Raw genomic sequence first — 22350 nt, forward strand, 5'->3', positions numbered from 1 at the left:
CAACAGGACAGGTGAATTAGACCTGAGCGCGGCCCTCGGGCTGCTTCCTGGCTGGTGGGGGCTCCGGCGAGCACACAGAGAACTGCCCTCCCCTCCAGTGGGGGTGCCAAGGGAGATGGGCATCAGGCACGGTGGGGGCGAAGGGGTGGGCACAGTCCCTTCTGTTTGGAAAGTTCTAGAAAGGAAACCCTGAGATGGGTCTGGAAGGGTGAAGAGAGTTTTCTAGACTGAACGAAGGTGAGGGGTCTAAGCAAAGGGAGCAGGGTGTGCGGAGATGCTCAACGTAGTAGCCTGTCTCATGAAGGCCAGGTAGCCTCCTCCCATGGGGATGCACTTCTGAGAGCAGGGCGTCCCAAGGAGGCCCAGGGGAGGGGCCTGTCCCTCTTCATCCAGAGGCCGACCGACCACCTCCACGACTCTGGCCACCAGCCCCCTCCACCTCCGCCCGGCCCACCTCCACCCGGCCCACCTCCACCTGAGTGTGAGCCCTGCTGCAGGATACCTCCTGACATCCTTAGCCTGGCAGTTTTTCTGAAGGCCCCAGGACGCCATCTTGGTTGCTGTGGCAACTAGGGTCCGCCTCGAGCCAGCTGGCTGTCCCTGGCAGATGGCATCATTGTGCAGCATCAATTGGCCCTGTCACGGGACAGCAGATGTGGGGATGACGTTTGCATATAGACACACAGCACAAAGACCCCCCAGCAGCCCTCGAAGGGTAGGGAGGGGCCGGTAGGGAAGTGCAGGCACCTGCTGTGGTTTCTCTTTCTCTCTTTTTAAAACCAAACACTTGTGTGCAAAGCCTCCGAACCCCAAATGGGGGCCTCTGCAAATAGCCCCTCAGAGAGGCTGCTGAAGAGGGGGCTTAGGCCAGGATGTCGTCATTTGGTGGCTGCAGAGGCAGCTGTGGGCGGGCTGGAATGAGGGGTGGAGACAGCCGACGGGGGGGGGGGGGGGGGATGCTATGGGTGTGGAGGGGAGAGGTGGGGCAGGGCCTCCCCCAAACAAGTCTAACTATCAAGTACCTGGCTCGTTCAGATTTGCCCCCGTAGGGTCTCACGGTCCTGAGAGGACCCATTCATCCTGAGCCTGAACCGAGGACAGTTCTTCCTCGCTCTGACCACCCAGGGTACCTTGCTCATATCTCTGCTTTGTGCTATTCCAGAAAATTCCACCACCAAGGGAATAAACAGTTGGTGTTTAACAACACGCAAGCGATCCCCTTCCGAGTACCCCCTCCCACACACGCACATTTGTCCCCTGCCACCTGCTGAAGCCCCTTTCTGAGATTGTCTTCAAGTGGTTTGCGGTGACAGATTGGATGGCTTCAGGTGTCACATTGCTTTCCTTGTATGTTTTATTCTATTTGAGGGGAACCGGCAGAAGTCACAAAGTACCATACTGGGCCAGTATGGCCGTGACCGTTTCTGCCCGCCAGGAAGTACCGGCTGGTACTGACTGACACCCTCCCGGTGGGCAGTAGGAGTAACTGAACTAGATACCATCCCTGCCCTCAGGTGCCTCTTGCCAGTGAAGTGATCCCCCAAAGTTGAGACTGCGCCTCGTAGTCGCCAGGCCTGATTCATCTCCGTGTCCCTGGCATGTTGCACGGGGCCTGGCTAGCACAGAGGTGCTCAGAAATATACAAGGGACAGCTGCTTGAAGAAGTGATCATATAGCTATATGAATTACACATCAACTGTGTGCCTGGTGATTTTATATTTATCTTTTTTTTTTTTTTTGTATTTTTCTGAAGCTGGAAATGGGGAGGCAGTCAGACAGACTCCCGCCCAACCGGGATCCACCCGGAATGCCCACCAGGGGGTGATGCTCTGCCCCTCCGGGGCTTCGCTCTGTCACGACCAGAGCCACTCTAGCGCCTGGGACAGAGGCCAAGGAGCCATCCCCAGCGCCCGGGCCATCTTTTGCTCCAATGGAGCCTTGGCTGCGGGAGGGGAAGAGAGAGACAGAGAGGAAGGAGAGGGGGAGGAGTGGAGAAGCAGATGGGTGCCTCTCCTGTGTGCCCTGGCCGGGAATTGAACCCGGGACTTCCACACTCCAGGCCAACGCTCTACCACTGAGCCAACCGGCCAGGGCTATATTTATCTCTTTTAACCCTTCCCAGGGCCCCTCCAACAAAGATAATGTCATTCTTATTTTATAGATGTGGTAAGGTTCAGAGAGGTCAAGAAACCATCCAAGATCACACAGCCAGTCAATGGCAAGGCTGGAACTTGACCCCAAAGGCCACCTCCCTCTTCCAAAACAGTGGCTCTCAGGGATGTTCCAGCCACAGAGCCCCCAGAAGCCATGGCGCCCTTGGTAGGACACTGGGATCATTTGATACAGTGACTTCTGTCCTGGGACTTGGTGGGGGGATAAATATAGCAGGAAGCAAGGTGACATCGTGAGCACGCATGATAAAATCACATCACGCACACGCAAACCGTAAGAAAAGCAGACTGTCCACACTTGCGGTTTGCCGGTGTTCTGGCCCTTACCTGATGATTACCTTCCGCCCCCTGTTGGGCACCTGAGGGAATCCACCACAGACAGAAGGCAGCAGGGCCCTGGCATGGGGGCAGGCGGTAAACGAGTCGAGTGGAGACAGACCCGAAAAGGTTTTGCCGGCTGAGACTGTGAGTTGGGGCAACACCAGCCTTGTCGCCGGGCTGGACTGGCACTGCCGCCTCTTACAGGGCCTCGGGTCGCTCCCTGCTCGGACCCCGCTCACCGTGGGTCTCTTCCTGGGGCCGGGAACTCCAGGAGGATGGGACCGGGTCTTGTCACCTCTGGTCTCTAGATCTGCGACAGCACAGGCAGGTGATAAAGGCGTCAGACGATTAGCAAACGGGGGTGCCACCTTGGTCCACCCACCCACCCACCACGGAGGAACAGAACAAACCCAAATTAGCAACGGCGTGATTCCATTAGTCTGGAAATGTGCAAAAACTTCCGCTCAGATCCTTCCGGCCATCTGAGCGGAGCTAAATCTTCCAGAAGTCTGCATACCAGGGACAGCTTGCTCCCCTGGGTCTGAGCACAGATGCCTCTGTTGGAACGGAAGCGTTCCTAAGGCAGATTCCGAGACGCAGAAGGACTAGTAGGAGGACGGTGGGCTCCCTTTTGCATCCTGCATTCACTTTTAATTTAATTGTTTTTTAGTTTATTAATTTTTAGAGAGAAGAGAGAGAGGAGAGAGAGAGACAGGGGGGAGGAGCTGGAAGCATCAACTCCCCTATGTGCCTTGACCAGGCAAGCCCAGGGTTTTGAACCGGTGACCTCAGCATTTCCAGGTCGATGCTTTATCCAATGCACCACCACAGGTCAGGCCCCTGCATTCACTTTTATAGAGCACGCAGCTTCTTACTTCACAAACTCTGCTGTGGGGGGGACTCCTTACTTCAGGACATTTAATAACAGGTGGCCCAGTGGATAGAGCGTCGGACCCAGGTTTGAGACCCCGAGGTTGCCAGCTTGAGCGTGGGCTCATGGGATTTGAGCAAAAGCTCAGCAGCTTGAGCCCAAGGTTGCTGGCTTGAGCAAGGGGTCACTCAATCTGCTGTAGCCCCTGGTCAAGGCACATATGAGAAATCAATCAATGAACAACTAAGGAACCGCAATGAAGAATTGATGTTTCTCATCTCTCTCCCTTTCTGTCAGTCCGTCCCTATCTGTCCTTCTCTCTGACTCTGTCTCTGCCAAAAAATAAAAAAATAATAGGATTGAGCAAACAGAATATAAAGACACCATCTCTGCATGAAGGCGGGGACCGAGGGACCGAGGTGGGGACCCAGCCTTTGGGCTGAGGTGAAGCAGGTGGTCGGGCTGGAGAAAGCAGGCCCTCGGCAGCCAGCCTCCTGGACCTGGATTCTTCTCACCCTCCACGATGGCAGTGTGAGCTTGGACAAGTCAGTCCTTCCATCTCGGAGCCTCTGTTTTCCCCTCTGTAGAACGAGGGGCCCCCACCCCCCACCCCCACTTGAATGCGAAGGTGGAGGAAAGTTCCATTTCAGGCCTGGCGCATAGTAGGTGCTCGGCCAAGGTGGCTTTTTGTTTTCTGAGGGAGAGGCAGATATTTTGTGGCTGCAGCCCTGGTAAAAATGGCAGGGAGAGGCCTGCACGAGAGGGTGGGCATGGGCGGTCTGGCAGGTGCGACACCCCTGGGTGGGGGCCACCAGACCCGCTCCTCCCACGCTGCACCCCCACCTTCCCGGGGCCCAGACATCGGCTCCCCTTCTGAGACGAGCACCCCCCCTCCGCCTCGCCAGGGCTCCGTGTTCTCATCCTCGGCTCCAGCCTGTCTGCCGCCGGCGGCTCTGATGGGACAGGGATTCATTATTTATTTCCTCATGCTGTGCTTTTCCGTAAGCCTTTCGAGCCACGAGACGCTGACTGGGTGCGGGAAGTGAATAAAGGGCTCGCGGCCACTTAATGTGCAGCGGGCAGCTAGACAGAGGTGGTCTTGGTCCTCACGGGGGGCTGGGGGCATTCTACAGATGAGAGAAACTGAGTCCCAGGGAGGTCGATGACCTCTCTCCGCCAGAGTCGCAGAGCTGGGGTCCGCCCCTAGGGATGTGTGCTCCGGAGCCAGCATCTCCCCCACCCCTCGGCTACATGGCGTACTTGTTCAGGGCTCACCACGGAGAGGCAAAGAGGAAGCGGTGCTGGAGAGACAACGGAGGGATTCAGCTCTCCAGCCCGTGCGGTTGGAACACACCCTTGCCATAGTATAAGGAATTAGGAGCCGTAATTAAAACGTAAGGGAAACACACACGCACACACCCCTTCTTTTCAAGGTAGACAAGCTGACTTCATTCTAGCCCTCGTCGGAGGCCGGGAAGCTGGCAGACCGCAGGGAGGAGGCGGTCCCTGCGGAAGAACAAAGGGGCATTATTGATGACTTCTGCAGAGAGCAGAGTGCAGTGCTTGTCTCAGACTCACTGGGGCCTGCCTATCGGATTGTGCTTGTTCTCGTGGCTGGAGCCGGGGGCTGCTGACCAGAGGAGGATGGTGTGGGCTGGCCGTGGCGGCTTCTCCTGACCCAGCCTGCCCCTTCCCTGCCTGCCCTCACGCCCCTCCACACATAGGTTGTCCTACTGTCTTTGGGCCTGGTCGGAAGGTACAAAACATGGCAGCGAATAGGGACCAAGGGGACAGGCTTTCCGGGGTGGCACGGACACCTCATGTCATCTCATAGCAGTCCTGACGGTGACGTTAACCTTCCCATTTGTAAAAGTGATGAAACGGAGGCACAGGGACCGAGGGCGACGTCAAGGGCACCCAGCGGCCCCAGCCATCCCGAGCCTCCTCCACACTGCCTGCTCCTGGCCGGCACCCTGAGAGTCCCCAGGGAATCCTGCTCCTTCTCTGAGTCATTCATTCGTTCAGTCGTCCATTGACTCTCACACTCAGTCACTCCTTTGCTCCATGAACGTGTACCACTACTACTACTGCATGTCAGGTGCTTCTGCTGTCCCTCGGGCTTTTAGGTAAAGGAGAGGGTAAGCGATAGGGCTGAGGTGGGCCAGAGAATGGACGCGCCCTGTGGCCTTGCTGCTTTTCCTGGGACGTCCCCAAGGGAACGCCGCGTCTCTGCCTCAGCTCCCCTATCTGCGGACCTGCTGGGCCCGTGGGGGGCTGGGGACCCGGGCAACTGCAAAGAGCTTGCCTGTTTGTCTGCCTAGGCTCTCCTGTCTCCCCATCAGTTGACTTGTTCTCCATGTAAAGAGACAGGCCGAGAATGGAAATTGAGACCCAAAGGCCTGATCTGGGGAATAAGTGACATTTTATCCTTTGTTCTTCTTAGAGTTGGTCTGGGGGGGGGGGGGGTGTAGAAAACCTCGGCCCTAGCATCAACTGCAAGGTGAGATTGAGGATCCTGACTGAGCCCCTGCCTAGTGCCAGGGGGTCCCCAGGGGGTCCCTGCAGGGCAGCAATTGGCTGGGGAGGGCTGGTCTTCCCATTGGTTGGATGAAAGGCCTTAGGCCCAGAAAGGCTCTCCCGTGGCCAGAGGAAGTGACAGTCAGCGCTCCACAGGGAAGGCCTCACCTCACCCCCACCCGGCCCGAGTCCATCTGCGCCATGTCCGGAGAGGGGGGTTCGCTTCCTAGCCTCAGTGCCCCATGGGCGCCTGGCTCGCCTCACTCTTCTGCGTGCACAGGGTGCGGGAGCTACGTGGCGTGGCGTGGCGTGATGCGCTTTATCTTCATTTGGGTCCACGTCCGGCCCGGCCCGGCCCCGCAGGCCAGGGTAGCTGCTGAGTCACCGCGCTCCCTCTCGCCGACCCTCGCCTCCGTCTCTCCCTGAGACCCGCGTCTGCCTCCTGACGTCCCTGGTTGGCCACTTCCCCCCCATCAGCCAAGGAATCACAAAGGAAGCCTGTTGTCTTGCCAACACCCATGTGGGGCCTGAGTCCAAAGGCAAACATACCATCCGGGACGGCCTCCTGGTTACATGAATTTCCCCGTGACCTTCTCTGGCCCAGGACTGACCATGACCTGACCACCTCCCTGGAGGAGTCCAGATGCGGTAACCTCCTGGCGCTGGCGGTTTCTGTGACCACCCAACCCCTACGTCAGTATCCGGGGCCGCCGGGGCCTGAGAGCACCCCAGGACCCCTCCTCCCAGCCCTGTTCACACAGTCACCACATACGGAGATGAGCAGGACAGGGAGGCCTGAGCAGGCTGCGGACATAGTGAGGGCAGCAGGGGCTATGGTGGCATCGGGCAGCTGTTAGATTTCTTTCTGCTTTGAAGCGCTCTCCCCCCCCCCCCAAATGTGTTAGAATTTCTCCTCTCAGTTGACCTGTGACCAGCACCTTTGACAGATACAGAATAGTGAGGGACATTCTGAGACAGTATCAGTGGGTCCAGTGGAACTCAGTGCAGGGCCTCCTCAGTGACTTGGTGGCCCTCAAACTCCCTGGGACTCAGTTTCCCCCACAGCGACCTGTTTTCTCATGCACTGCCTCAAGGCACGCGTTGTCTCCTGCTCCGGGCCGGCCCGGTGAAAGGCGCCTTCAGACTGGGTGCCAGGTGTATGTGAATCATAGGAACACTCCGGCTCCAGAGAGTGTCGATGAATATAGATTTGTGTGTGTGTGTGTGGTTTTTATTTTTTTTATTATTTGCTCTGTTGCACGTAAGTCACATTTTCCTATCCTGTGATCCAAGCTCTGAAAGCATTTTGCGGTATAAAATCTCCCCATCATCTGATCCACCGTACCGAAATAAACCAGCGCCCTGCCGTCATCTGCCTTGAAAAGAGCCCCTTCGTCATGCTCCGAGGCTGGAAGAGGCCTTGCCCACCGCCAGCACTTCAGAATAATCCCCCCAGCGCCCCCAGCCTCTTCACTCCCTGGGGGGCTGCTCCGGTTTCCTGGGCTGTTATTATTGGAATGCCAGCTGCTCCACTTACAGCCCATCCTACAGACCTGCTCGGTCCAGCCGGGGCCCGCGAGGGGCTTAGCTCATCTCATAGAAATACCATTTTAAAAATAAATGCTGGTTCGATTCGCACTTCGCTCTCGCCTCCGCCGTGTCTCCCGGCCTCCTCCGCTCAGCACCAGAGGTTCCACTGAGGTGCTACCCTCTCTCCCGGGGTCCTCCAGGGGTTGAGTGTTGTGACGGGCCAGCCACCCAGGGGTGCCTTCCAGGCAGTCTCCGGGGCCCTCTGGGGCTGCCCAACACAGCTTCTTCTGAATTCCGTGGTCATGTAAGTGCCGCTTAAATGTAGCACATGGGGGTGAGTGAGAACTCTGGAGGCACACAGGCTTGACTCTGCCTACACCTGCTGTGTGACCTTGGACAAGTTATCTCCCTCTCTGGGCCACATGGGTACAGGAATGAGGAGATGCCTCCCTCCCAGGTATACCAGGTGGTAGGTGGTGTTCTCATCAACAGCATAAAATATGCGTTCAAGGGGAGCATACATTTAAAGTTCCCTTGCAAAACTATGAACTTCGTTTTATTTTCCATCATTCATACTTTCATTCTTTGTAGCACCAGAAGGTGCCCCAGGCAGGTCAGAAAATTTTGAGTAACACATACCGTGAGTTCGATACATCACAAGTCGAGTTCCAGCAACTTCCGTCGCAAAGTGAGGGGTTCAGCTGGGTGAGCGTTTCATGCCTAAGAGGAAGTAGTGTCATGTTCAGAGAGTGGACTCGACGAAGTTCTGTACCCCCAGGTGGCCATTAATGACTGTGGCTTTAAGACAAATGATTTGGTGTTGCTGGGCCTCAGTTTCCTTGGCAGTAAAATAGGTATAAGAATACTACTTCCCTGGCTGGGTTGACCTGGGGGTTCCATGAAGTACAGGCATAGAGGTGACATTCATTTTCATTTCCCTACCACAGCAGTTCTTAATTGGGAGCAGTTTTGACCTCTAGGGCAGTGGTCCCCAAGCTTTTTTGGGCCACGGACCGGTTTAATGTCAGAAAATATTTTCACGGACCGGCCTTTAGGGTGGGACGGATAAATGTATCACGTGCTCGAGACAAGCGTCAAGAGTGAGTCTTAGACGGATGTAACAGAGGGAGTCTGGTCATTTTTTAAAAAATAAAACATCGTTCAGACTTGAATATAAATAAAACAGAAATAATGTAAGTTATTTATTCTTTCTCTACGGACCGGTACCAAATGGCCCATGGACCACTACCGGTCCGTGGCCCAGGGTTTGGAGACTACTGCTCTAGGGGACATTTTACAATGTTTGGAGACATTTTGGTTTTCAAAACAGGGAGAAGAGGATACAACTGGCATCTTAGGGGCGAGGGCCCGAGATGCTGCTAAACAGCTTGAGTGCCCAGGACAGCGCCCACACTGACCTGCCTGGGGCCAAAAGTATCAATAAATAGTGCCTGAAGACACTCGGCCCTAACGGCTTTCTGGTGGCACCATGGGCCCCGCTCCGCCTTGGTGTGATTTTGCATTTATCGGTGTGATTATTTGATGACTGCCCATCCAACCGGTAGAGCGCAAGCTGTGTTTCTTGCTCCATTCCAGCCGGGGCAACTGCTGCCTTGTCACCCTGCCCCAGGTCTCAGTCACAGGCAGCACCAAGCCTGGACATGTCCGACCCAGGTTCAAGTGCCAGCATTGCACCTTGCTGGCTGTATATGACCTTGAGCCAATGGTACCATTTTTCTTTTCTTTTTTTTTTTTAAGATTTTTTTATTTATTCATTATAGAGAGAGGAGAGAGAAAGAGAGAGAGAGAGAAGGGGGGAGGAGCAGGAAGCATCAACTCCCATATGTGCCTTGACCAGGCAAGCCCAGGGTTTTGAACTGGCAACCTCAGCGTTTCCAGGTTGACGCTTTATCCGCTGCGCCACCACAGATCAGGCCAGGGTACCACTTTTCTGAACCTCCCTTTCTTCATCTGCAAATGGCATTGTAAATATACATATCTGATAAATTATGGGAGTTAAGACCACAGGCTGCAGGGTCCAGACATACCTGAGCTCAAGTCACAGTACTGCTACTTACTTTGTGAATTTAGTTACCTAACTAGGCCTCCATTTCCTCACCTATAGAAATGGATCGAATGACCTCCTTCCTCATTCAGAAGGTTAATATGGGAATTTAAAGAGCTGCTGCTGATTACTTTTATTTTTTATTTTTTGTATTTTTCTGAAGTTGGAAACGGGGAAGCAGTCAGACTCCCACATGCGCCTGACCGGAATCCACTCGGCATGCCCACCAGGGGGCAATACTCTGCCCATCTGGGGCATCACTCTGTTGCGACCAGATCCATTCTAGTGCCTGAGGCAGAGGCCGTGGAGCCATCCTCAGCCCCCGGGCCAACTTTGTCCAATGGAGCCTTGGCTGTGGGAGGAGAAGAGAGAGACAGAGAGGAAGGAGAGGGGGAGGGGTGGAGAAGCAGATGGGCGCTTCTCCTGTGTGCCCTGGCCGGGAATCGAACCCTGGACTCCTGCACGCCAGGCCGATGCTCTACCACTGAGCCAACTGGCCAGGGCCTACTTTTATTATTATTAACTTCATCATCCAACAAGTGGTTTTTTTGAGCCCTGAGTATGTGCCAGACCCTGCTGGGTATCACGCAGTGGTGGGTGTAATAGGGCAGAGCATCCGTGCTTGCTGAGCTCATCATCTCTCCAGTGCTGACCCCTGACCTCTGACCTCTGACCTCCCCCACTTTCAGATCTGTGCCATCATTGGTGGGACCTTCACCGTTGCCGGCATTCTGGACTCGTGCATCTTCACAGCCTCGGAGGCCTGGAAGAAGATCCAGCTGGGCAAGATGCACTGACCACCTGCCCGGCCCCCCCCCGGGGCCAAGGCCCCGGGGAGACCGCCAGCCCTGCCTCCGGTGCCCTGTCTCCTCCTGCCCTCTCTCCGGCCCAGGACCTGGCTGCATCCCAAAGTGGGGGGAGGGGGAGGAAACGGGTGGCTCGCCCTTTCGCAGCTACCTCTATTCCCCGGGTTGAATTTTAGATGAATTACACTGCCTGACAGTGTGGTACCCCTTCCCCTGGGGGACCCCAGGACCGGAGTCAGGCAAGGGGTGCTCGGGGATGTTGGGGACCACTCCTGGGAGGGCGATAGTCTCTTCTCTTTTGCGGGACCAGCCCGGGATCCATGTTGACCAGCTCTCAACCAGGCTTTGACAATCTTGCAGCCCTACCCTCTGGATGAACTAATCACTTGCCTCCTCCCCCTCCCCCCAACACCCCCCCCCCCCCCCGGGGCAGCCGACCTGCAGACCTGGACTCTCAGCTCTAGCGCTGGCTTCTCGAAGGTACTCCCCCCACCTGGCGCCTTCAACCAAGGATGGTACTTCCCAGGCAAGCCCCTGCGATGGGGCGGGGCGCTCTAGGTGGAACCCTCACTTCCGCTCCATCCTTTCCTGCCCGGCCTGCCGCCCAGGCTTCAAGTCCCCCTCTCTCCACGCTTTCCTTTGCCTCCCAAGAAGCAGCTGCCCAGTTGTTGGTCACTGGGTGGGTGGCGGGTTCCCCTTACTCAGTTCACATCGTTCCTCTGATCCACCCCTCTACCAATGTGCCTCAGCCCCCGTGCTGTGTGACAGCAGTCTCTTGGTGGTGGGGCTGGCTGTGACTGGGAAGTCATCCTTTGAGAACCGTACAGGGTCTGTGCACTTACGTCCAGACAGGGAGCATCTCTCCCTGCAAACCTAAAGCAATCACGTCTCGGCCTCTCAGCCGGCTGCCCTCAGTCCCAAGGCCTTAGGTGGGGGTAGCGAAGCAGACCCACCCTTCCCCATCCGATGTCCACCTTCCAGGCCGCTGAGGGGTGCACAGCACACGGTCCTCTCTGCAGCCCGGTTCTGGCCCCTTGCCACTGAGCGCCCCCATGGGCTGGCCACATACCAGCATGTTTCTTGTCTCTGGGTGGCTCCATTGCCCGCCCCCCAGCCTTGCTCCTGAGGTGGGCCCCTACCCCTCTGCTTCCCCTGTTCCTTCCCCTTCAGCCCTGAAAAGGAGGGCGATAGTCCAGGCATACTCCCACCCAGGGAATTTCAGGTATGCCCTGGTATCCCAGGGAGAGAGCCTCCCCTCCTCCCCCGATTTTCCATTTATATCAAGATTGTTTGCATACTTTTGTAATTGAGGGGAGTGTCCAGGGGAAGGCATTTTAACTTATCTATATAGATAGCTTAAGTCTCTGCCATTTGTAATGTTTGCCTCTGGATTCCAAGTAGAAGAGCTTCCCTGCTTGCATACGAGTTGACTGATGTGCGTGTAACTGCATTTGGTTATTTCTGGTATCCGTGGCCACTTAGATGGATTTTTTTTTCTTTTTAACATTCTGTTCCCCAGTTACAGAAGGAGTCCCTTTAGAGGGTGGGCGAGGTAGGGCAGGGACATGTGTGGGGTGCACTGGAGTTGAAGATCCACTTTTATGCATAAGAAAAACAACCTCTTGAGGACACAGGGGATGTCAGTTTCCTATGGAAGAGACACGTCTGACCCGCTATTCTTACAAACAAAATCTCAAGGGAAACAAATGTTTTCTTTCTTTCTCTACTCATTGGGTTCAAATAGATTAAACGGCTGATTTTCAGAAATAATTGCTGTGCGTTTCTTTCTCCTTGGTTGTGGCTGGGCTGCTCGGGGACCCGATACCAGAAGGGAACTCGATTTTGTGGGAGAGCAATCCGGAACTGCGAAGATCTGTGGGGAGAATCAGAAAGTCATCCTCTGGACTCTGTGCGTCCTTTATGGCAGTGGTCCCCAACCCCCGGGCCGCAGACCGGTACCGGTTCATTTAGCACTGGTCCGCAGAGAAAGAATAAATAACTTACATTATTTCCGTTTTATTTATATTTAAGTCTGACGATGTTTTATTTTTTAAAAATGACCAGATTCCCTCTGTTACATCCGTCTAAGACTCACTCTTGACGCTTGTCTCAGTCACGTGATACATTTATCCGTCCCACCCTAAAGGCCGGTCCGTGAAAATATTTTCTGACATTAAACCGGTCTGTGGCCCCAAAAAGGTTGGGGACCACTGCTTTATGGAATCCCTCCCTACAGGGTGTTCCAGCATCTTCCCTTTTCCAGCGGTGCCTCCTCCTTCACCTGTCAGTGCCTCGTTTTGCCCCGGTGGAAATGGGTCTAGTGGTAACACAACCTTGCAGGACTGTTGCAGCAATTCAGTCTATAGTATGTGCAAGTAAATGGTCCTGGATCAGAATGAGCTCATGTATGCAGGAAGGTGGTACCTGGTACCTTTCAAACTTTTACCCTCATTTTCCATATTGGTAATCCCAAAGAGACTAGAATCTCCTTGAGAAGGTGGCTGACATTTCCCCCCCAGCTTTGAGCCAAGGGCTGTGTAAATGAAGGCGTTTCATACGTTCTTGATCTCCAAGGGCCTGGCATTCCTTGTTCACCCTTAAGCTCAGCGACAGGAGACCATCGGCAGCTGTGACAAAGGGACTTCATGGCTGCGCACCATCCTGCTGTCCCCGTCCTTCAGGGTCTTCGCTGGCACCGCAGGAACTGTGTGTGCCGACTGGGGATTGAACCTGCATATTGAGATGACACTAATCAACCCAGCTATCAGGCCAGTGCACATTGGGGATTTTCTTAAACAAAAATTTAAGACCATTAAAACATGAGTTTAGACCTGACCTGTGGTGGCGCAGTGGATAAAACGTCAACCTGGAAATGCTGAGGTCGCCGGTTCGAAACCCTAGGCTTGCCTGGTCAAGGCACATATGGGAGTTGATGCTTCCAGCTCATCCCCCCTTGTCTCTCTCTCTCTCTCCCTCTCTCTGTTCTCTCTAAAAATAAATAAATAAATAAAAATTAAAAAAACAAACAAACATGAGTTTAATGGCACAAGTAATATATTTTCATAGTCCCATTGGAGGAAAATGAGAAAAGAGCAAAAAAGTTAAGGGAAAACTGAAGTCACCCCTAATCTCACTAGGCAGAGATCATCATGGTTAACATTTTAATGATATGTATACAAAATGGGATCATGTTGTTATTATTTTGTAGTTTACTTTTTTTTCTCACTCAACGGGACCTTTCTATGTTAATAACCATGGATCTCATCATCATCTTGATTGGCTGCAAGATCATAACCATATGAGTATGTAATGCTGCGTCAACTCCCATCTCATTCACACCTGTTTTCTCACCTGTGAAAGAGCCAATCGGAGAGCTGTTTGCCAGATTAAGTAAGGTCATGTGTGCAAAGCTGTTAGCACAATGTCTGAGAGTAAATTCTCAGCCCAATAAAATCAGACATTACTATTCATTTAATAAATAGTCATTTCTACCAGTTTTATTAAGTGCTTGCTTTGTGCCAAGTATTGTGCTAAGGGTTCATTTGATCCTGACATCAAACCGATAAGGTAAAAATACTATCATTAGTCCTATTTCTCAGAGGAGACAAGTGAGTGACCAAGAAAGAGACTAAGTATCTTAACCAAAGCTACAGAGCCAGGAAGTGGTGGAGATCCAAACCCAGGCAATCAGAACCCAGGGCTCACACACTTCGCCACCACGTTACTCTATGCCTCTGAGACATAAAAATATCCCCTGGGCAACTCCCTCTGTGCCAGGCACTGTGATCAGCCCTGGCGTGTCTATACCAGTCCCTGTGCATGTTCCCAGGGGTGGGCATGAGGTGACATAGTAGCCAACCCCTCCCAAGTTCTCGTTAGAGTGATGCAGACTCTCAGCATCTTATCTGGTGACGTCACTGCTGTACATAGTAATTTAACTGAGCCGTGGGGTGGCTGGGGGGGATAAAAAGAAATACCTCCCCCCCCCCTGTTTGATCATGAATACACCTTGATTGTCTTGGGTTGTCATGATCTGCGCTAGGTGGCCTTTCTACAGGTTGAGGCTCTGTGCGCTTTGGGAGAAGTGACCTGACCTCACTGCTCCCTGGATGTCTTTCATCTAGCCCTGTACCTGTGGTTCCATGTAGGTACCAGATACATGGTGACTAAATGAGTAAGGAAATGAGTGTGCGAGTAAATGATTAGGTGAGTGAGTTCATGAATGAGTGTGACAGAGGAGTAAATGAATGAACAGAGAAGGAGCCAGGGCATGAGTGAGTCAGTGGATGAACATGAATGAGCAGACTAAGGGTGGGTGGGTGGGGGTCTGATGAACACTGTAACAGCTACTCTGAGAACCCTCTGACCTCCCATGTGGACTCAGCCATGACAGTCTGCCCCTGCCTTGCCCAAGGGAAGTGACTTCCTTTTTTGTTTGTTTGTTTGTTCTCAGTTTTATTGAGATATATTTGACATTGTGTAAGTTGAAGGTGTACAATGTGTTGATCTGATACTTACATATTGGGAAATATATGGGAATGATGAACACAGTAGTGTTTGTTAACTAACACCTACAGCACCTCGCAAAAAATGTTTTTTCCCGTGAGAATATTTAAGATCTTCCTTATGTCTCTTCCCCACGTCCTTACTTCCTTACTCTTAGAGCCTAGGCACCCAATGGACACACAACACGGCTGCCTCAAAAACTTCCCCTCCGCTTACTCTGCTGTCTGGGCTTCTGCAAACTGCCCAGGTGCGGCTTTCCTCCTGAGTCTGAGAGCCAGAGATCTCCCAACATTGCAGAGGGTCTCAAATGAGACCTAAGATGGGACCCAACAAGTGCAGGGATAAGTCAGATGCCCTGGCTGACCATGAGTATTAGTAAATACTAGTGTTTAACAATTTCTCCACCACGTGTCAGGGACATAAACAGGGAAAGAGCACAAGACATGCCCAGCAAGACAGCTCTCTCTCTCTGAATTTCAGGGTGCCAATCTGTTAACTGAGCACCACAAACTCCTCCGTTTGTCATCTGGCCTAAAAGAGGCTTTCAATAGATGTGAATTGAATGAAAGAATGAGTCAATTCATTTAATGAAGAAATCAATCTACGGAGTCTGGCGCACAGCGGCGCCTAGGTCAAAAGACCTTTCATTTCCAGGGGCCGCACAGGTTTTTAAGCCTAACGAGCGGTTGGGTGGCGCCCGGCTCTCTGGGCTGTCTTTCGGGGACAGAGGTGGGCGAGGCAGGCCCCGGCAGGGTGGGCTGGGCGGAGATGAGCCGGGTGGGGCGGCAGTCACAGATCCGCAGGTGCGCTCTGGACCCAGTGTCTCAGTTGCGCAAGCTGGCATTTCACGAAGGCGATTGCGCAGGTTAAAAAACAAAACAAAACAAAAACCAAAGGGAGACCACCACCGAGGTCCAGCCAGCGTGATGCATCGCACGTCTTTACATCAAACTCGGAAAGCTCCCAGTTTGCGTCATCGGAACGAATGGGAAAAGTCTGAATGCGAGGACTAGGTGAATGTGAGACCGCGCCTCGGGGCTTTCCGGGAGATTAGGAATAATGGATGCCTGCAATTGAGCGCTGTGCGCCAAACACTGTTCTAAACTCTCTACACAGAGTAACCCAGTCCTCATAACGACTCCACGGGGCACTTACTAAATTCACCCTCATTTCACAGATGAGAAAACTGAGGCTCAGAAATATGGAGGCGGCTCCACAAGGGCCAGCAACATGACTCTACAACCCCGGCTCTTCTGAACAGGGCTAACACACTGCGGGGAGGTTTTGCAAAGCCAGGTGGTTGGTTAGCCATGATCTTCAAACATTGAGGCGTCTCAGAATCTTTGGTGGGTGGAGTGCTTGCTTTAAATTCAGACTCCCTAACCCCAACCTACCACTTTCCGGTTTTGCAGGACTTCGGTGGAGCACACAAATCTGCATACTGAATAGTTTCTCGATGATTTTAAGAAGCAAGTCAGTAGACTGCATTTGAAAGCGTCCCGATGCTATGCCTAAATGACTTCTGCAGAGAGTAACAGGGGCAAAGAAAGAGTTTAGGGTGGGAGACGATCGACGGTGTACCTATTAAAATAACATCAATAAGCCTCTATTGCAGGTCCTGCGAAAGTAGGCCCCTTTTCCCAGAGGTGCCATCTCTTCGCGGCTCCCTGCATGACCATCCAGGGCTGTTTTACCCACCCAGTGGTCCCCTGGAAACGAGGTGCTGCGATCCCACCCCAAGCCGCAGGGGACGCCATTCCACTTTGTTTGGAGGGAATGGGGAACCGCTTTCTTTCTGTGTCTGCGCCGCCAGGAACCCTCCCTTCCTGCTCTGAGCGCGCATCGTCAGAGCACTTCCGGCGCCAGGTTGGTGGGCGGACGTTGGTGTTTCCTTCGACTGCGCAGCCCTCCGCCGCGTAGGACCCTTCCTCACCTGCCGCAGGGTAACCGTCCCCGCAGAAGTGTCTCTGCTTGACCCCAACCATGCATTGTCCTCTAGCTTGAAACTTCCCGCTTTAGCCTCTAGGCCCCAGTGCCGCCCTCCTCCCGACCCCTCTGGTCAGGCGTGCACAGCCCCCTCCCCCTTACCTTTAATTTAACACCTAGACCCAACATCCCCTCACCCCCTATCTGTCGCCTTCTTCCGAGGCCGCCTTTAGTAGAGCAGGTGCGTGGCGATGGGGCGGAGGGTCTGATGGAGAGCAGGCCCTGGTACCCCCCCCCAACGCTCTTCGACCCCCACCCCCACCCCCCTGCTGCTCTTTGCAGACGGTCACCATGAAGTTCAACCTCTTTGTGACCTGGGACCGCAGCAAAAACCGCATACGCCACTGCAGTGCTCCCGCGCATGTGCGCCAGAAGATCATGTTTTCCCCGCTGTCCAAGGAGCTGCGGCTGAAGTACGTCCGCTCCGTGCCCATCCGCAAGGATGACGACGTCCAGGTACGTCCCCCTCCCGGCTCTGGTTACCCAGCTGCTGAAGTGCGGGCTCCACCTAAGCCTGCCAACGTCGCTTATGCTTGGCGGCGGGGGCGTCACACATCACGTGCCCCTGGCAAGCAGTGTGACCCTGCAGATCTGTTAGACCGGAGATGGGACCCGGAGACACCAGAGAGCACCTGCCTAGCCTAAATAAGAGCATTCAGATTCACTTTTCTAATAATAACTTCTTTTTTAAAAAAATAGTATGCCAGCCAAGCAAAATTCTACTTTGTTATTTAGCCCAGTGGGCTGTTCCTTCGCCAGGCATTGCTCAGGGTGGCTCTTTGCACTCGACTCTGCAGGAGACGACGCCCCGGTCTTTGTTGCAGACCCAGTTGGTCTTGTATCTGTTTATGGAATTCTTCACTTAGAATGTCTCTAGATACCTCACATTCAACATGTTTTCTCCTGAAATGTTCCTTCCTCTATGTCCCATGACTCTGGGAAAGTCGTATCCATCCATCCAGTGCCCAACCAGACTTGGGATCGCGTCCTTAAGTCTTCGTCATGTTCTCGGTCCATTCGATTTAGTCTTGTCCGTCTCACTGGGTCGAGCGTTGTCCATTTCTTTTTATCAGCGGTTCCTTTGGGCTCGTTTTATTAACATCTTTCTTCAGTCTGGATGATAGTTAATAGGAGCTTTTTCACAGACTTCCATTTGAGAGTGTCTGGTCATATGGTGGACTTCAAGGGAAGCTTAGTTGGTCTCTTTCCAGCCGGAACATTGCCTTGGTAAACCAGCTGAGCAACTTGAGTAGCCATTTTAGGAATATGGAGATTCTTTAGTTCTTTTTTTTTTTTCTTCTTTTTTTTTCTTTTTTTTTCTGAAGCTGGAAACAGGGAGAGACAGTCAGACAGACTCCCGCATGTGCCAGACCGGGATCCACCCGGCACGCCCACCAGGGGGCGACGCTCCGCCCATCCTGGGCGTCGCTATGTTGCTACCAGAGCCACTCTAGCGCCAGAGGCAGAGGCCACAGAGCCATCCCAAGTCCCCGGGCCATCTTTGCTCCAGTGGAGCCGTAGCTGCGGGAGGGGAAGAGAGAGACAGAGAGGAAGGAGAGGGGGAGGGGTGGAGAAGCAGATGGGCGCTTCTCCTGTGTGCCCTGGCCAGGAATCGAACCCGGGACTTCTGCACGCCAGGCTGACGCTCTACCACTGAGCAAACCGGCCAGGGCCTCTTCAGTTCTTTATGTAAGGTATTTCCTACATCACCTGTTGTGGCTGCTGGGTTTTTTGTTTGTTTGTTTTTTAAGATTTTATTTATTGATTTTTACAGAGAGAAGAGAGGCAGGGGAGGAACAAGAGGTATCAACTCATAGTTGCTTCACTTTAGTTGTTCATTCATTACTTGTCGTATGTGCCCAGGCTGGGCAAACCCAGGGTACTGAACTGGCGACCTCAGCGTGCCAGGTTGATGCTCTACCCATTGTGCCACTGCACACCAGGCTGTGGCTGCTGTTTAATATGTCCTTGCCTTCAGGAAAACCATAACTTAGTTGATTTTTTTTTTTTTTTTTTCAGAGAGAGACAGAGACAGGAAGGGAGAGAGATGAGAAGCTTTAACTCATTGTTGGGGCACTTTAGTTGTTTGTTAATTGCTTGTCATACCTGCCTTGACAGCGGGGCCAGTGACTCCTTAGCTCAAACCAGTAACCTTGGCCTCAGGCCAGAGACCATGGGATCATGTCAGTGACCCCCACACTCAAGCTGGTGAGCCCACACTTGAGCTGACAAACTCAAGGGTTTTGAACCTGGTCCTGGTCAACCCTCTGTCTACTGCGCCACCACCTGGTCAGGCTAATCTTGTTGACTTTTGAATAGAGTTGGAGCATGAGTAGATTTTAATATGTGAAAATAGCCCATGAAATTTTAATTTAACATTAATTTTTTTACTATAAAGTATTTGTATTAATTGTAGAACTTTTAAAAATGGAAGAATTTAAATTTTTTAAATAGTCATCTGTAATCAATCCTGCTTCCTGCCTCTAAAGTCATGCAGGACTTTAGAGTAATTGTGTTTTTTGTTAAAAACCCAAAAAATAGAGTCGACATATTAGTTGTAGGTGTACAGTGATTATTCTTATTACTCTCAGGATTAATTCTATGATGGCCATCCTAGTTCAAGGAGTTTTTGTTCTTTAGATATGAAAAGAAAAGGATTCAAGTAGAGAAATTCCACCTGACTTGTAAGAAGATTTTTATTTACAAATAGCTGACTTTGACTGCCAGGATTAATTGGTTTTCGAACAAAATGTTGTATGTTAGCTTGTGTGTTCCTAATAGTGTCCTCCCTGTGACGTTCCTACATTAGAAATGGGGGGACTCTTTTGTATTTTCTCTCAGGAGGTTCGAGGACACTACAAAGGTCAGCAGATCGGCAAGGTAGTACCGGTGTACAGAAAGAAATACGTCATCTACATCAAGCGAGTGCAGCGTGAGAAGGCTTATGGCACGGCTCTCCACGTGGGCATTCACCCAAGCAAGGTACGTGGCCCGGGGCTGGGCGGTGGTGGCAGCTGCACAGTGTAATGCTGCTGTTTGAGTTGTTGACCTGCTGGTCCTATGTATACAGGCGTCCCTGGCCAGGATTTCCTGAGGGAGTCCAGGAAGGCTTGACTGATTCACCGTCTTAGCAATATCACCAAGGATCCAGATTCTTTTGTCTGTTTTGTTATCCTGGGTGAAGGCTCTGTCTTGAAGCAGGTTAGCAAAGGGGTTCCAGGTATTCCAGACCTCACTTCCCCACTAGGTAATGTCAAAACAGACAGAAGAATCTGGATCCTTGGTGATATTGCTAAGACAGGGAATCAGTCAAGCCTTTGCATCGCACTGACCACCAATGAAAGAGGTGCCCCTTCCAGAAGTGCACAGGGGCCGGATAAATGGCCTCAGGGGGGCCGCATGCGGCCCACAGCCATAGTTTGGGGACCCCTGCACTAAACTGTCAAAATGGTCTCCCAGGTTCTCAGGAATTGGGGTGGGTATGAGGTTGGGTAGCAGAAGGAACCTCTGCTGTACAAACTAATCTTGGTTATAAACTCTTTCCACTTAAAGAAGATAAACATCTGTTTGTTTTCTCACCCTAATAGGTGGTTATCACCAGGCTAAAACTGGAGAAAGATCAGGAAGAAATTCTCGAACACAAAGTTAAATCTGAACAAGTTGGAAAAGAGAAAGGCAAATACAAGGAAGAACTTATTGAGAAAATGCAGGAATGAGTATACAGCTAGTGCTCGACTTACGACCACGATTGGTCGTAACACGATTTGGTCGTAAGTTGAGTAGGCTATATGTACAGTTCTGTGAAATGATGTTATAAAAATCTTTAAGTCAAAGACAATTTCCTCTTGGTAGACATCTTGGGAGGGATTTGATGAAAAATATTCAAGACACAAAACACAAATTGCTGTACCGAGTCTGGGATAACAGTTGAAACGGTGCACCCAGAGATGGTAGTGCTGCCGGAAGCTGGTGTGCACTGTGTAAGCCCAGCTGGGCAATGCTTGCGCTGCCAGATGCGGAGCAGTTGTGGCTAGTGATTGTGGTCGTAAAGTTGAATGGTTGTAAGTTGCATAGGTCGTAAGTTGATCAATACCTGTAACCTGTTGGGCGACAATGGTTTAGCTGTAGATTTTTAGCCCACTGTGTATTCCTTTGAAACTTTTCAAGATGTCTCTGGGATATTTTGTTTCCTTCCTCCTTTCATAGTGGTATGTGGCTCTGAAAATCTGTTGTACTGTTTTTGATTAATTTTGTGAATAAATATTGGAAATGTTTCTTTTTTTGTGTATTTTTCTGAAGCTGGAAACGGGGAGAGACAGTCAGACAGACTCCCGCATGCGCCCAACCGGGATCCACCTGGCACGCCCACCAGGGGCGATGCTCTGCCCCTCCAGGGGGTCGCTCTGCCTCAACCAGAGCCACTAGCGCCTGGGGCAGAGGCCAAGGAGCCATCCCCAGCGCCCGGGCCATCTTTGCTCCAATAGAGCCTTGGCTGCGGGAGGGGAAGAGAGAGACAGAGAGGAAGGGGGGGGGGGGATGGAGAAGCAAATGGGCGCCTCTCCTATGTGCCCTGACCGGGAATCAAACCCGGGTCCCCCACACGCCAGGCCGACACTCTACCGCAGAGCCAACCAGCCAGGGCCTGGAAATGTTTCTTAATGCCAAGTGGGCTTTGCATTGCTTTAGAGATAAAATCGATCTTACTGTCAATTCCCAGTTGCCATTGTTTTTGTATGTTTAATCTTCGGAGCAAGAGAACAGTGATTGTGGGAGGGCCCTGTCCCTGCCTGGACCCTCGTGCTGATGGGCTGGGCAAGACGTGGCACGCCCACGTCTCAGGCCTGATGGGCTGCCCTCTGGCTAGCTTCCTGTCCTGCTCCAGCCAAACCACGTGGTGTGCAGCTCCCTGACCGGGCTGTCTTGCCCAAGATCTTGACTTGGCAAGTGCTGTTTCCTTGTGAGTGAAATGGCCCTCCTCTCTCCTGGGGCTGACTCAGAGAACCGATGGTCTATTGGCAAGGATCAGCTCACAGACGGGTTTCGTTTGTCCTGTTGCTTTTCATCATTTAAAAAATGAATTTCATAACATTTAGTACTTAGGAGAAGCACAGAGAAGTCCAGATCTTGCGCTTCCCCTGGCTGCACAGGGCCCTGATCCCGTACAGCACCAGTCGTGCGGAGCCAGGGGCCGGCCGCTCCCTTCGCGGCTCACTCCACGGGCTGTGTGCCTGCCCTCACCCCCTGGCATCTGAGTGTTAGAGCCCACATCTAATTTACAGTTACTCTTCAAGATTTAACTACAGGGCCACTCCTGAAATCCTGCCTTTCCCATGTGATCAATAATCTGTTGATTAAAATGCATCAGGTAAATCTGGGAAAAAATGGGTCAGGACATATACAAAATTTTATGCCGCACATGAAGTAGTAGGGTAGATGCCCTGCACACCCAATACGATACATGAGTGTGCTCACCTCTCTGTCTAGTCAGTATAGTCAGCCAGGAGGATCTGTAGCTCTCCTTTGAGATTTGTCTTTGTTCTCAAACAACAGCACCCCAAAAGTTGCATAAAAGCCAGA

At 52.4% G+C, this 22350-nt stretch overlaps 2 protein-coding genes across 2 annotated transcripts in view; both read left to right on the plus strand.

Annotated features, from left to right (window-relative positions):
* ERGIC1 (endoplasmic reticulum-golgi intermediate compartment 1) overlaps positions 1–10411 on the plus strand; it is a 97162-nt gene extending 86751 nt beyond the window's left edge. The window contains exon 10 of the mRNA XM_066273293.1: positions 10165–10411. Coding sequence (XP_066129390.1) covers positions 10165–10272 — 108 coding nt within the window. The 3' untranslated portion in view covers positions 10273–10411. The remainder of the gene's footprint in view (positions 1–10164) is intronic.
* Positions 10412–16576: 6165 nt separating this feature from the next.
* RPL26L1 (ribosomal protein L26 like 1) lies at positions 16577–21051 on the plus strand. The gene is made up of 4 exons (XM_066273294.1): positions 16577–16730; positions 17056–17229; positions 19615–19755; positions 20361–21051. Exons 2-4 carry the CDS (start codon positions 17065–17067, stop codon positions 20487–20489), a joined length of 435 nt encoding a protein of 144 aa, XP_066129391.1. The 5' UTR covers positions 16577–16730; positions 17056–17064; the 3' UTR covers positions 20490–21051.
* Positions 21052–22350: the final 1299 nt, after the last annotated feature.

Source organism: Saccopteryx bilineata, chromosome 4, assembly GCF_036850765.1.
Source record: "Saccopteryx bilineata isolate mSacBil1 chromosome 4, mSacBil1_pri_phased_curated, whole genome shotgun sequence".
Lineage (NCBI taxonomy): Eukaryota > Metazoa > Chordata > Mammalia > Chiroptera > Emballonuridae > Saccopteryx > Saccopteryx bilineata.